Consider the following 14417-nt stretch of genomic DNA (forward strand, 5'->3'; position numbering starts at 1 on the left):
CCCCCATTGTAATGCATGCCTGTGCAAGCCCCTCCTCCCCCTACTTCTGCCCAATCCCTCCTGCGCATGGCCCTGGACTCACTTTCAGCCCTGTGCACTGCCAAAAGCAGGAAGCAGCAGCCTGAGGAGGGAGGGGAGAGCCTGGAGACTCCAGCAGCTATTGCAATCCACTCCTCCCATTGGTCTGAGGTCAGGTGAGAGCTTGGAGGTGCGGATTAACCCTTTGCAGGCCACCAGTTGGAGAGCCCTGTATTATGTGATTCTGGACTTAATCCAAATTTATACTGAAGCAGCAGAGAGTAGAAAGTGCCTTATTGCTTTGATAGTATTCAGATTTAGAACCCAATCCTACAAGATACTGAGCATCTAGGAGTTGCCAAGCACTGTCAAGTACCACTGAAGTTAACCAGAGTTAGAGGTACTGGCTCTTCCTAGCAGTTAATCAACATCTTTCAGGGTTAGACGCACCTGCCTTGGCCAATGAGATGCAAATCCAGGCCATTGTTTTTATCTTTTGTTGCATAGGTTTATTTTCCTCATCGCAATTACGCATTGTGGAAACTTTTGTCACATGACTCTTAATGAGATTCACACCCTTTGCTCATGTATTATTTCCATGTTTATAAAGTCAGGAAGTCCACTCTGGTGACTTGGTCTGTACTTGAAAAATGACTCATTACTGACAGCAGGGGTCAACATTAGGTATAGGTGATCCAATTATTGACACCTATTGTCAACAGGTAATTTTTCAATGAACGCAAGGCTGATGGCTAATCTATACTACAGTGTTTTACTCAGCTACACTCTGAGTGCATCTACACTCAGACATCCCCTGAACCATCAGACCTCACAGCTGAATTGCACCATCTCTCTCCAATGAAGGAAGGCTTGTGCTACCATGTGGCAGGTGACAGAAGGCACATGTACACCCTTCCACACCTACAGCAACTGGTTCCTTCCCAGGGTGCATTTCACACTTGGGCAGCATAACTGCTGAGTGGTGCTGTGTGGTAGGGCTGTGTGAAGCTTCAGTTCCTGATTCGATTCAGCGGAGATTCAGCCTGATTTGGTGGCTGAATCTCTGAATCCAAATCAAATCAGAGGATCCTTTAATCTCTGTGAATCAAATCGGAACCCTCTGAATTGATTTCAGAGAGATTCAGGAAGATTCCGCAATTCGGACATAGACACAACTTTAAATGTTTTTTCTATATACCTCTAGGTAGCAGGCGGCTTGTGAATGCTGCATTGCTGGGGAGCACAGAGCATCCCACAGGAGTGCGGGGGGCTCCCCAGCATGCTTGGCAGCAGACCTGGAAGTGAACCAGAAGCACTTCAGCCACCCAAGTGCCTCCTGGGTCTGTGGGGGGCACCTGGGGTCCCCCTCCAGCCAATTGCCAAGCCGGGGGTGGATGCAGGGCGGGCCCCCAGTGTGCTCCCCAGCGGACCCAGTACTTCCAGTTCACCTCCGGGTTCACCACCAAGCACATGGAGGGCACCCCCCACACTCCTGTGAGACGCTCCATGCACCCCAGCATTGCAGCATTCATAAGCTGCACTGGTACCTTCGGGTATGTAGGAAAAACTTTTAAAGCTGTGTCTATGTCTGAATTGCTGATTCTCCAAATCAGCATCAAATCTTCAGATCTGGATTTGGTTGAATTGAATCAGGGATAGTGATCCAAATCAACGAATCGAATCACTGTCCTTGATTCAGGCCAAATCCAAATCTACATCAAATAGGCCCCACTTCGCACACCCCTACTGTGTGGACCTGTCAGACATGCTTGGACCTGCATGTAGTCAAGCAGTATGGCTCCTGTCTTCTGCCAGAAATACTGATGGCAGAGGCAAGGGTAAGTATAGGCATAGCCCCAGTCTTCTGCCTTAACCTCAAGATCATTTCTGTTCCCTCCTGGTCTGACAGGGACAATAATACTTATACCTCCTTGCCTCTCATGGGTATGTGAGATACACATCTTCATATTAGAAAGTTCTTTAACATACTTGCAAAAAAGATGCTCTAAGAATTATTGTAGCAGTAGTTAGCCCATTACATAGTGCTCTTAGAATTCAAAATGTTTCTCAAGCCTGAAACATTTAAATGATCATGTCAGCCACAGTTCTAGCCCTGTCTCAAGGAATGAGTATTTGTTAAGGAACAAAAGTGCTTTCTTTAAATGGAAACTGTGTTCTTGACTGGTTCCCTCTTAGACCTCATGTTTATTTAGCACTTGAGGGACTTGAGCACTTTCCACACAAGTTTTAGTAGAGAAAAATTGTTTAATTAATTATTGTACTACACTATCATTCTTCTACTGGTATCCCTGTTTGTGCAGCAAAAATATCCAACTCCCTCCCAGTGATGAGGACACAGATATCTGACACCTCCTTTGCAACACTGGTGCGCAGCCCCAGCCGAGGCCAAAGACTGACAGGGCTTTGAAGGTAAAAAACGTCTTCCTGTAAAGTAGTCCTTCTGAGTTAGAATTTGCCAACCACTGCAAAACTGCTGTGCTGCTGCTGCAACCCATGCTGTATCAGTTCTGTGACTTATCAGAGACCTTCATTCCTCTCAACTTCCAATCCAGCACCTTTCTAGAGCAATGAATGCATATTACATTCTCTCTAAAGAATGATCATTAAAAAATACCTTGAGTTTGTTCCTCACCGCTCCAAGACACCCACACACCCTTCTGGTCTGCTCATTAAACTGTTCAGGAAGCTGTTAAAACAGTTAAGAAACTGAATCTAAATGACCAGGTCAAAATACTGCTAAAAACAGCAAACAACAGACAAATAAAAAACATCTCCTTTCAATTTCAATGCCTTCCCTTGACATAACTATAAAATATTCCAGACTACCATGGTCCAAACGAGAAAGGTGCCAGTTCTATAAACAGGTGGTTATTGACCAGATGGGTCATGTGACCTGCTTTTCTGCAAAAACTTAATAGTAATTTTGTTTATGAATAGCATGTGTTCCAAGAAAGTTTAATATATTGTGGCTATAATGCATCCCATATAGGATAGAAGTGGGGGGGAAAATAAGGATGGATTTATTACTACATCTGTGGCTAGTTAGTTATGGTAACCTCCAGGTATGTGGTGGTTTCAGCATATGCTCCAAAATACATTCCAGGCAATGAGAACCATAGAGCTGTACCAATATTTAGATGAAACTTTGATATGCTTACTCATTTTAAAAACTAAAAAGTGTTTCTGTCTTGTATCACTCCTTAAACACTTGCTGGTCCCATACATCTCTTGCATTTCCAACCAGGCCCTGTTTTGAAAGGTCACTTCCAAAACAGATGTAACAAAGCTAATAACAAGCTTAGCAAAAATGCAAGAAAAGTACTGACCCTGAGCAACAAAGCTGATGATGGAACACCAACAGCAAACTTTGGGATATGGTAGGTGGAAAGAAACTGCTGAAAGCCAAGTCCCAATGTGATTGAAATCACTACTAAAGCTCCCATTGACTTCCCATGGGCTTAAAGCAGCAAGAGTTTACACTGAACACTGCAGAGCTTCTCCTTCATTCATCATTTAGTATGTCACCCATCAGTGACATGGGTATCAATGGCTGGAGTAGCTGTTCCCCATTTTTTCCACTTCCAGTATGAGTCATACTGCTATAACTGAATTTGTGGAGTTCATCACAATGCTTATTAAGTGTCACAAACCCCAGTTTGGGATCCACTGGTCTAGAAGAAGCAGGATTGCTGTTGCTACTAAAGTGCTGGCTGATGTAGTTTGTTCTTTCCCTCTCCTTACCTCCTTGCCCGTTGTTTCTTACATTTGACCAGTTTTTTCTGGATCTGTATGTCTTAGCTTTGGATGCAGCAATTCTTCTGTGGGCCCCTTTCATATACTTCTTTCACTGCCATGTTTTGTCTTTCTGGACCCATTTTATATCTGAAGCTTTCAAGTGCTAAACCACCACCCTTCTCTCCAGAAGTCAAATTGAGCCAGGAGGGGGAGCCTTCTCTACAACAGCCAAGGCATGGTGAAGGACTGCACAGCCAGGCTAGGAATGGATGAAGCTTTCAGCATGAAAAGCAGAGCTGCCCTCCTCACCTCCCACCTTTCATGACCCTCCTTTTAGCTTCTGACCTTATCATTGAATTAATTATAGGGATTGCAGAAGGGCTAGAGGCCCCCACTAAGACTAGAGTCTCATTGTTCCAGGTGTAGTAACACGTAGTAAGAAACAATGCCTACCCTGAAAAATGTGCATTTTAAATATGCAAAGGATGAGAGGAAACAGCAACAAAGTAGCTGTGTCATAGTCTGCAAGTCAGTGGCAAGACCAGGTCTAGAACTCAGATTTCCCAGGTGCCTCAGCTACCTGGTCATCTTTTCTCAATCAGAACTTTCCCTAAAAGGTACTTATAACATTTGCCACCAAAAATCATGATTCAAGGCAGGACCAAATCATCAAATTAGCTTCTTAGGAACCTCACAAATCTTGTTTCTTGCATATTCCCTGGACCATTATGGCTGGCCACACCAATACCACAGCACTCCCAGGAGAATGGACTTGAGATGTTAACATCTATTACCTTTTATTTTAATATCTGCTTTCCAGTTTCTGAGCATCTAATTATGCACCATTCACATGTTCAGGCTTTGCTATGGAACTGGGAGAGCTAGAAACTTAATTATTTTAAAACTGAAAGCTGAAATTCTCACTGTCAGGAGCTAAGACTTCTAGAAAGAAACATTAACTATTGAAAGACTCAGGAGAAAATTCAGAGTTTACATCACTGTACCTCCAGAGCAACTGCAGATCTAAAACTTCTGGAAAATAACATGATAAAAAAATATTTCCACCCCTCCAAGATGTGCTGAGTAGCTGATAATCTGGAGCATTATCTGCTTGTGTTGTACTGGATGTAGCATTAACTCCTGGGCCAGGTACAGACATTACACTTTTACCAGTCTAACTGATCGGAAACTGATTTATACCTGTAACAGAACATAAATTTGGCATAGGCTGGTTTTAAAATGGTGGAATCCAGATTAAGATTTGCCATCCCCCACCCCCCCCCGATGCAAATGTGTTTCTGTTCACTACTGATCTAAACTACACCACTTACAGAAAAATGCATAATTTAAATCAATTCTATCTCAGTTTTTTTAAATATCTGCACCTAGCCCCAAGGACAAGAAAAGACTCTTCCTCTTTTATCCACACTCATAGGCTAGAGAGAGACATTCAGAAAGCCTGAGGCTGAATTGATTCAATCTTTGTAAATTAGTCTAACCTGTCTAGGCTGAATCACTTTGTAACCGAACAGACATCCCAGCAATGCAGGCACATGCCTGCAGTGGCTCAGGCTAGAAGCTGGGGGGTGCTAGAGCAGCCCTCCCTTCCCTTTGGCAGGACTGAGCTGAGGGGGCGTGGCCAGGCTCTGGCAGGATTAGGGAGAGGTCCCCCCCTTTGCTAACAGAGCATTTATCAGCTCTGTTATCAGCATTTATCACCCCATCAGAAAACAAACAGCCTCTCTCATTAGTTCAAACTCTTTTTAAACAAGAAAGGAAGGAGGGACATTGCCAATTGAACTGTTGATTAGCTGCAAAAAGCCCTAAACCAACACTGCTGTCTGCCACAGCATGGACCATAGCCAGCATGTGGTCTACTAGCTAATGCTGAGGTGTCTGTGTAAGGCAAAGGGGACAGGGGATCCCTGCTTAGCAGGGAGTGGTGTGGAGAGGCAGAGAGCAGGAGGAAGCCAGGCAGATGCTACTGTGCCTGCAAGTCTCTGCCAGAGCTCCAGCCAGGGAGCAGAGGGAAGGGGCCAGCTTTCTGGGCACCCAGAGAGCATGCTGGGATGCTGAGGGTGTCTGATTTAACTTAAACCAGGAAGGGGTCTGGGACAGAGATTGCATAAACTGGTTTGACCCAAATCAGTTAAATCAGATACTACAATCAACCAGATTTCTCTCAAACCAGTTTCAGCCATTTTCAAACCAGTTTATGTGCACTGAATGTCTGTTCAGCTTTAAACCAGTATTACAGCTTTAAACCAGTTTCTGATGACTTAAACTGGTTTATGCGTAATGTCTGTCCCTAGTCATAGTGTTCAGTAAGTAGTTCTCCTCTTCTGGTTTGTCAGCTCTGGCTAGCTCTTGTATTACCAATCCCTTGAGGACTATGCTATAGTGGCAGGAAGCTACCAGACCTGGAGTGAGAGGTGCTTTGTATAGTGCATACTAAACCACACGACAAAAAGTAAATGGGGCTGGGGCGCAGGAAGGAGCACTGCTTCCCAGGACTGCATTCTTGTCACTAAAAGATGACACAGGATAGCAAACAGCTCCTGGTGTATTTAAGATTACACATGTGCAAATGACATTCATCATCCCAGAAAGGTCTCTGCATGAGGCATCGGTTCTGGTTATTTCCTATTTACTCTCTCTCCCAGTTTCACAAGAAGAGGTTTAAATAATTGACCCAATTTTCAGCCCTCTGCACTTATGACAGATTATATTAATCATCTCATCACAGAGTATCTGTTCCATGCCTTTTGTGACAACAGCCCTATGGCTTTCATGAAACCATTTAATTTTTCTATTATATATACCAGTAAGTGACCTGTGGGACATACAAAAGAAGTGGAGTTTTTTTCTGAATAACCTATGAAACAAAACTATGACTTTGATCCAGCAGATAGTAGACCTTTATTTAACCTCAGGCCTGTGATATGTCCCATTGAAGGTAGTAATGTCCAATGGAAGCTGGCAAAAGTTCTCCTGTGTGAAAAGTTACACACATGCATGCATGCTTGCAGGATCAAAGACTAATTGTTAGATTATAACAAAAATCAAAAAAAGGCCAGGAGATGGATGGTCCTACAGCTACAGCATCAGGACATTTACATTCTGTTCTTGGCTGTTCTGTAGACTCCTGGGGTGATCTTGGATAAGTCATTTAACCTCATTGTACTCTGTTTCTCCAGCTATTAAATGGAGCAAAGAACACATACCTGATGGGGTTGGGTAAAGCCCAAGTCATGGATGTGTTTGTTACAAGTGCTTTGGGAGCCTGGGTGGAAGTTTCTTCAAAGATGTGAAGCAGCACATAAACCTAGGAAAAATTTAAGTATATGATCCACAAATACATTATTTGAAAAATGTCATTAAATATTCAGATTAGCCAGCTATCTCTGCAGCCAGAACAAACGGTGGGAAGATACAGCATCAAATAATCTATTTTAAGACAATTCATTAAACCAATCAGATATATCATTCAAGTCATATTTATTGGGTATGGTGAAACCAGAAACAGATGGAACCAGTATTACAGGCAAAGGGGACTTTAAGACCACAGAGCCATGTAGTAACTTTCTTTGGAGAAATTTCCAGTGGGTTGATTTGGAAGCGTAGGGTTGTCTCTCCAGTCATCACTTACGTGCTGTGATTACCATCTCCTGCCGCTAGTCTCCAAACTCCCAAGTGCCCCAAAAGCACTTCCCTGGACAAGAAGGGATCCCTTTGATGTCTTGTCCTGGGTGGCAGCCAAGAGTGCCGGAGAGAGTTCTAAAAGCACATCCTATTTTTTCCCTTGATAAACTATAATCTTCCTTCCTACAGAACCTCCTTGCACAGGGAGGGCAAATGTTTTTCTTATGAACTGTACAGTGCTTACTTACTCTGCAGCTCCTGGGGGGGAGCTGGGGGTGATTGTTTGTCTTTTCAAAGAAAATAATATACTCCACACTCAAGGATGTTCCCAACAAGCCTGCTGTTATCAGAACTGGCGGCTGGTGTGCCTGGGTCAGGCCTTTCTGCTTTTTGAGTGTTATTTTTCTGGGAGGATGCTACATGCGGAAGTCTGGCTGACTCAACTTCATAGCTAGATGCTATGCAGGAGGCCTGTGAAGGCGTGCAGCTATGACCAATGGGGGTTTCTGCTTGAAGCTAACCAGGCACCCAGCTCCTCAAATGCTTGGTTTTATTTAGAATTCAAATGCATTGAGCTTGCTTTACCACCTGGAAGTGTTGCATGGGACATGAACTTTCCACCACAGCAGTAAGCATGTTCGCAGCAATTAAAGCTGAATTCATGGATCTTTGATTCCAGGCACAAGGCTAGGAGGAAGCCCATGAACTCAACCTGCGAGCTCTGGGCCCTGCTGTTCTGCATAGGCAGGTCTTTTGCCTGAGCACAAGTTGCAAAGTTGGGACCAAAGAATGGATGTTTTGGAAACATTTTGAAGTATGGATGTCTATCCAAGAACGGGGTAGAATGAGGGGCCATTACCACATCAGGAGACCCAAGAGCTCCTGGAGAATGTGATAGGTTTGCGGGTCCTTTGTGTAGACTGGGTCAGAGCTGCAGTCTATCTCACCCAGGCACTGTGGGTTCATGCCAATTACATTTGAAGTTAATTTTACATATATGTGTATATACACACACCGTTCCAATCTGCAGCACAATAGCAAGAAAGTTTTTAATCCTGAGGGGATAAGCTACTTCCTATGGCTAAAGCATTGTCAGAGATGATAATGAAATGATCAGATGGAATTAAACAGCGGCTGTGCTACCTGGATTGAAATGAAAGGGATAGACTCCTTTTTCCTAGAAAGCGAGTCTCTGAAAACTTGAAGGAAGCTTGAGGCTCACTTCAAAGTCATTAAGCTGCTGGAGAGGAGAGGAAAGGCAAGGCAGGCTGCCCTCAACTAGGCATGCTCAGCACTGGCTGCTTCATGCAAAGCACTCTCACAGTACTCCCCAGCGCAGAGGACAGAAGCAAGCATGACGGAGCCACTTGGTAAGTCACTGACCTGTTCTCTTATTACATCTCCCAGCTCCAGCCAGTTAATTTCATTCTGAAATAAGATTTCAAGAGAACTGTCTGAGCGACTTTGCTGTTTCTGTTTTAAGGCACGCTGCAAAAACAAACTGCCCCACTACAGAGCTGTCATGTAGCTGCCAGCGATGAGAACTTTCTCATCTTTTCAAACTGTGGTCTCTGCTCTATCCCAGAGGTCTGAGCAGAGAGAGTCTCTACATGCAGCTTGGACACTTTTCAAACAGATTAATAATTTTGCTGAAGCAGGAACAGATTATATGATCTCCAGTCAAGTTATTTGAGTACCAGTGAAGAATGAGTTTTATGATCCACTTGGCTTTTGCTGTGAACTAGGATCTCTGGCATGTGCTTCTCTCTTAGCCTGGGGGAAATTGGGGCAAAAACCTAAAGACTAAAACCACCTAATGTGGGTTTGCAGTTTGCAGCTCCCCTTGCTCTTCTATGCTTTGGTGGAATCCGAAGCATAAGAGAAGGGTTGCCTTACCCGTGCAGCCCTGGAAGCAGTCTTTTCAAGTCAGGCTTTTGCTCAGTTGCATGCTTCTAAGGACTCTTCTCAAGTAAGTACAGCCAGGGCTCACTTCCAGTGGCCTGCTAGGTAGTTGATGAACTGACCGTTGCTTCATTGGATTCAATTTCTCTACTGATAGCCTTCCATTGTTTATATACATTTTTTGACTGTTTTTGACTTCTTAGAGGATACATTAGAGAAATAATGATGTTAACCCCAGGTGGCTGAAAGTCCTGCCCCTCACAGAGTGAATCTAATCCTTTGGGGATTAGGGTTCAGTAATCCAAGACTGAAATCTAAGAAGTGCTTGTGTGCGTGTCTCCTTGCTAGTGCCTGGCTGCTGCATCCCTGGAGTTCTCCTGCCGTGTTTATTGTTCCCAACTAAACCCTTGTAAGGGAGATGCTGTAAAGATTGTTTATTGAGCTTGATGGCCAGCCTGGGTCTCTGATTCTCCAGGCATCTCTCCAGATGTAATCAGTTTAGCCATAAAGTGCCACACAATTTCTGTCATTTTAGGTGCTTTATAGCAGACATGAGGGCTTTACTGCAATACAACCAGCTTGGTGGTATAAAGGCATTAGCTTCTTGCCAGTAACAACAGAAATAAAAATGCTTGAAAGGCATTTGTATATTTAAAAAAAACAAAGTATCACACTGAAGAGCCATAACTAAAAGCTTCAGTTACTCTGTATGTACAGGCAAGTGACAAAATGGGTGACTGGCTGATAACATGCAGCTACTACAAAGCTTAAATTTGTTCTGTCCCCCACGTAATAGGTGAATTAACAGCAAACATGCAGATTGCAGGCATTTTGAAATGAGATTAAAGGAGTTTAGCTAAATCCCCAAATCTTGTAAAGTATGTTTGTCTGTTTTTAAGGTCTATATAGTTTTGTCCGTTTCTGAACAAACCTGAAAAAGCCCATGAAGAAATCTAATCTCTCTCTTATTCTTTCTCTCTAGTTTTTGGAGTTCTTTTCTGCTGTGATATTGCATATCTTTTTTTCCCTCCCCATACACCCTTGTTGTCTTCTTCAACATGGTGTATGCTGTGTTGTACTACCACCTTTGACAATTTCATAGGATCTCCATTGCTGCTCATGTCACTTTGCACCTGTTAATTCCAGTCTTCTCTCCCTTTTAACAAACTTTCTGCACCGGAGACATGGATTCTTTACTAAGGTCAAAGGCCCTGATTTAGAAAATATGCCCCTGCTGACACGCTTTTAACCATGCTGCATGAAGAAACCCATGAATGTTAAAGTCAGCATCTGTCTTCATAGCAGCTTGTCTTAAAAAGGAAAATTAAAACATGATCATAAAAATCTTAGGCTATGGTCACACAGATTACCCATGCAGCTTCACCTGTGCTCAAATGAGACCCACTGGCTTTAGCTGGAGGGGTGAGGGCTGTACTACACAAGGCTGCAAGCATTTACCTCTGTTCTATTACTTACTATTATAAGGGTATTGGCACTGATGCCAAGCAGGCTCAATTAACTGTTACAACAGAGAAGAAAAAAAGCTGCAGCTTTGTGTAGTATGTTGAGCTGAACATTGCATTTGATAATTGTCTCAGAATAGCTGAGAATAGTAGTGCTCAACCTTTCTGGTGTGCAGACTCGATGAGTGGGGTGCAGCTGGTGTGTGGACTGGAGCCATGAGGCGAGCTGGGCCCAGACCCATGTACTAGGTACGACTGTGGACCAACTCCACCAGCTGGACCTACCTGGCCTGTGGGGCTCTGTTATTTGGCCTGTGGAGCTTCCCAAGTGTCCAGAAATTTAGCAGCAGCAGAGCGGTGGTAGTGTTGTTTGTTGTGGGCTCCCAGATTGCTCTGAGCAATCATTTTGATCTGTGCTCCTGGTTAGTGCCAATGAGATGCATATCTCATTTTCTCCAGCTCCGCTCTTTAGCTGGAGAGTTTTTCCTTTCATTTTATTTAAGTTTCTGTTCCAAGGCAAAAAAGGATGTTACCACTTGTTATTGTTATTAATAGACACTCGGAAAACAATGATCTTCCAGTTTCAGGCTAAAGTAGATCGGGTGAATAAAAGGAAATGTTGCAGGAGCAAATACAGTTAACAGCAACTGCTATAGAGCTTGTTATGCCAAGGCATTTTGTACCATTTAATCACTTGGGCTCTGGTTCCGCCACCCTTATTGCATGCCCATGATTCTCCTCCCATATGGGGGAGATGGGAGTGGCCTTACCCAGCCCTCTTCCCCAGTGCATAAGCCAGCACAGGTGATTTGTCAAGAAATGGGGGTGGTAATTTGGAAAGGAACAGAGGCACATTACTGTCTCCTGGAGAGCCATGGGGAGTGAGTAGGGCAGTGACTACCTGAGGCGTGTTTCCTTCTTTCCTTGGCAGCTCCTTGGGTGGGACAGCATCATCCTACCCCAAGTACAAAGCAGGTTGGTAAAATCTCTTGCCCAGGCTGGGGCCCCGGGTTGTGTCTTCACTTCCATTTTAATTATTCCGAGTTGCTGGAATTAGATTCTATAACATGCTCTTCAGTGTTCAGGAAATACTTAGTGGACTGCTCTGTCTGCCTTGAGTGTGTGTATTAAGCATTAGTAGATTATAGTGGTATATTGCTTTTAAGTATGTAATTTGACTAGTCTTTCATGACCCAAGGAGCACATAGAAAACAAAACAAGGATACATTGTTCAATGGGTGTGCAAAAAAGTTTTCTGCTTCGCTGCCTAATTAGAGAAAGGTCATTTAAAATAATTCTCCTGACTGTTCCAGCAATGACAATGCTACATGCAAATTTGGTTTTGCGCAAAGCCCATTTGTTTGGAGGCTGATGCATTTCTAAATTTCTCGGTCATTTTTGAGCATAGGCAAGTTCCTGCCCAAATCAGTTCTAATGACTTTGGCAGGAGTCCATCCTAATTAACCTTGAGGGAATTTAGCGGTGGGAGAGCGTGGTATGAAACAATTGTTCTCTTGTAATTTTCGCAACGTGTTGACCCAACCAGGAGTTATGTCTCTGAAATCTTCTGGGTCTTTGCTAACCCAATGCAGCAGTTTGTTTGTTTTTAACAGATGTTGTTTTCCTCTACTTCTGAGTGGAAAGGGTTATCTCACTTGCTAAACCTTGCTATTGTGCTTTGTTTCAAGAGCCTGTGGACTTGCAGAACACTGGGAAAGTTTACTCACTAGTTCCGGCTACAAAAGAAAGGGTGGTCAGTCTTTCAACAACCTGGATATGATCTTTAAGATCTCATAGGAGGTTGATGGGATCTTTTAACATCTACAGTAGCGATAACTGGCGGTTGTTGATTACACCAAACAGTGAAAGATGGCTGTGGTACAAGTTGCCAAAGTATATCAGGACTGAAATATTAACATGCGTCAGTGATTCCTTGGACAGTATTAAATTAATGTAGTATGCTTAGAATATGAAGTATACTGGCCTAAATTTCCAAGCGTGGCCGCTAATTTTCAGTGCTTCAATTTTGGGGTGCAAAAGACACCAGTAAACGTCATAAGGTAGACATCCAAAATCAGTAGCCATTTAGGAAAGTCAGGACGCTCTCTCTTCCTCTACACTGCTAACACTTTTCTAGTCAGTCTCTAAGGAATCTCAGCACTCAAAAAATTTGCCACCATAAACCCTTGCTTAAGGCTACCTGATGATCAGTGGCATATTATGAACTTACAATTTAGTATTCCTGAACCTCAGGAGTACATATATGTTCACTAAACCCTGAATCTTTTACACTATTACTATGGTATTAGGATCTTGCAATGAACAAAACAAAAGCTATTGTGTGAATGCCTGGCAGAGTGCACAGACGTGAGAAGTGGATGCAAGGGGCATTTATGATCCAGATATAGAGCTACAAGAAGGCTGTTGCTTCTCTAGAAAAGTATGCAAAATTAATGTAAAACAAATAGTGAGAGAAGAGAGGCTGGTGGATAAACAGAAGGAGCACGCAGGACTGTGCTCACCACCACACAAGATCTTCATCAGTCTAAAAGAAAGGGATGCCACACAGCCCTAGGGATCATCAAGGACAAGCCACCAACTGCATTTGTGAGGAGGAGAAAGTGTTTGTTTGCAGGGTTTTTTTTCTTTGAATCCTGGCCTGAATGGCTGACCAATCCTGCTGTGATTAGTGGAATGCTAATGTGTGTAATCCTTTTGATCATGGTGCCCAAGCTTTATAACCGATGTCGCCGTCATCTCAAAGTAGTCCAACTCTGTGATGGATTCCTTATTAAAACACTCCACACTTCAAAAGATTAAATGCAATTATTATTGTGATCTCTCTGTGTTTTGCCCAAACTAAGTGCTTTTTCTATCAGTTAAAAAAAAATGAAAGAAAAAAAAGAACCGCATATTTTAGTGTGGGAACAATTTATTCAGGCTTTGCGTGGAGGTATTTTAAGTGGAGCTGTTGGCATTCAAGGTTTTAATTTTAAGACACAGTCAAGAAATGCAAGTACTGTGTTTTGTTGCCCTGACAAATGTATTCCTACAAAGTGGCATAAACAGCACAAGAACGCCCAGTTCATTTTTAAAACATGTTGTCTTTTATAGCTTGTTTTTTTTGGAGGGAAAGGAGTTGGCTAATCCCATTGTTTGATAAATGTACTTTACTATTTAGTTCTACTGTTGTGATAAACAAAAGCTGTCATTTGAGGAAATACTTCATCCACTGCCAACTGCTCTAGGAACCAGATACATCTTCAGTATGGAAGACAACTGAATATATATTTTAATTGCTCTTTTTGTGCATGGAAATAAGAAGCCAAGGACAAAAAAACCCCCACTTGGGTTGCTTCTGGAACAGCAGTAGAGTGCTTGTTCACTATTGGAAACAAGCTGTAGACATTCTGAACACCAGCTACTATGGGAGCTGGTAGAAGCTGTTTTCCTTATTTGGCTTTGAAAGCGCTTACCCAGTAGTTTGCTCTTGGAGAACTTTTTAAAATATTCTAAATAAAAAGAGTAGAGTCTGAATGATTCCCCTTTTTCCCTGATCAAATCTACCCAGTGACAAACTAAATATTAATATAATAGAAATTAATTAACAGTAAGCATGTGCACCCTCCCCCCCCC

The 14417-nt window shown here is 43.0% G+C and overlaps 1 protein-coding gene across 8 annotated transcripts in view; it reads left to right on the plus strand.

The window, feature by feature from the left end:
- Nucleotides 1-14417, plus strand: part of JCAD (junctional cadherin 5 associated) — a 104865-nt gene that overhangs the window by 41085 nt on the left and 49363 nt on the right. Inside the window, exon 2 of one of the 8 annotated variants that reach the window (XM_025204397.1) lies at nt 2340-2448. The exons of 4 other annotated variants lie outside the window; for them this stretch is intronic. Coding sequence is in view for 1 of the 4 variants with exons in the window: in XM_025204400.1 (XP_025060185.1) it covers nt 8701-8786 (86 nt within the window). In the remaining 3 variants the exon portion in view is untranslated. Of the gene's footprint in view, nt 1-2339; nt 2449-8629; nt 8787-11490; nt 11757-14417 lie in introns of those variants that run through there. 3 more of the 8 variants (XM_025204400.1, XM_014520055.2, XM_025204394.1) reach the window with 3 other exon arrangements.

The sequence above is a fragment of the Alligator sinensis genome, unplaced genomic scaffold (genome assembly GCF_000455745.1).
Source record: "Alligator sinensis unplaced genomic scaffold, ASM45574v1 scaffold309_1, whole genome shotgun sequence".
Taxonomy (NCBI): domain Eukaryota; kingdom Metazoa; phylum Chordata; order Crocodylia; family Alligatoridae; genus Alligator; species Alligator sinensis.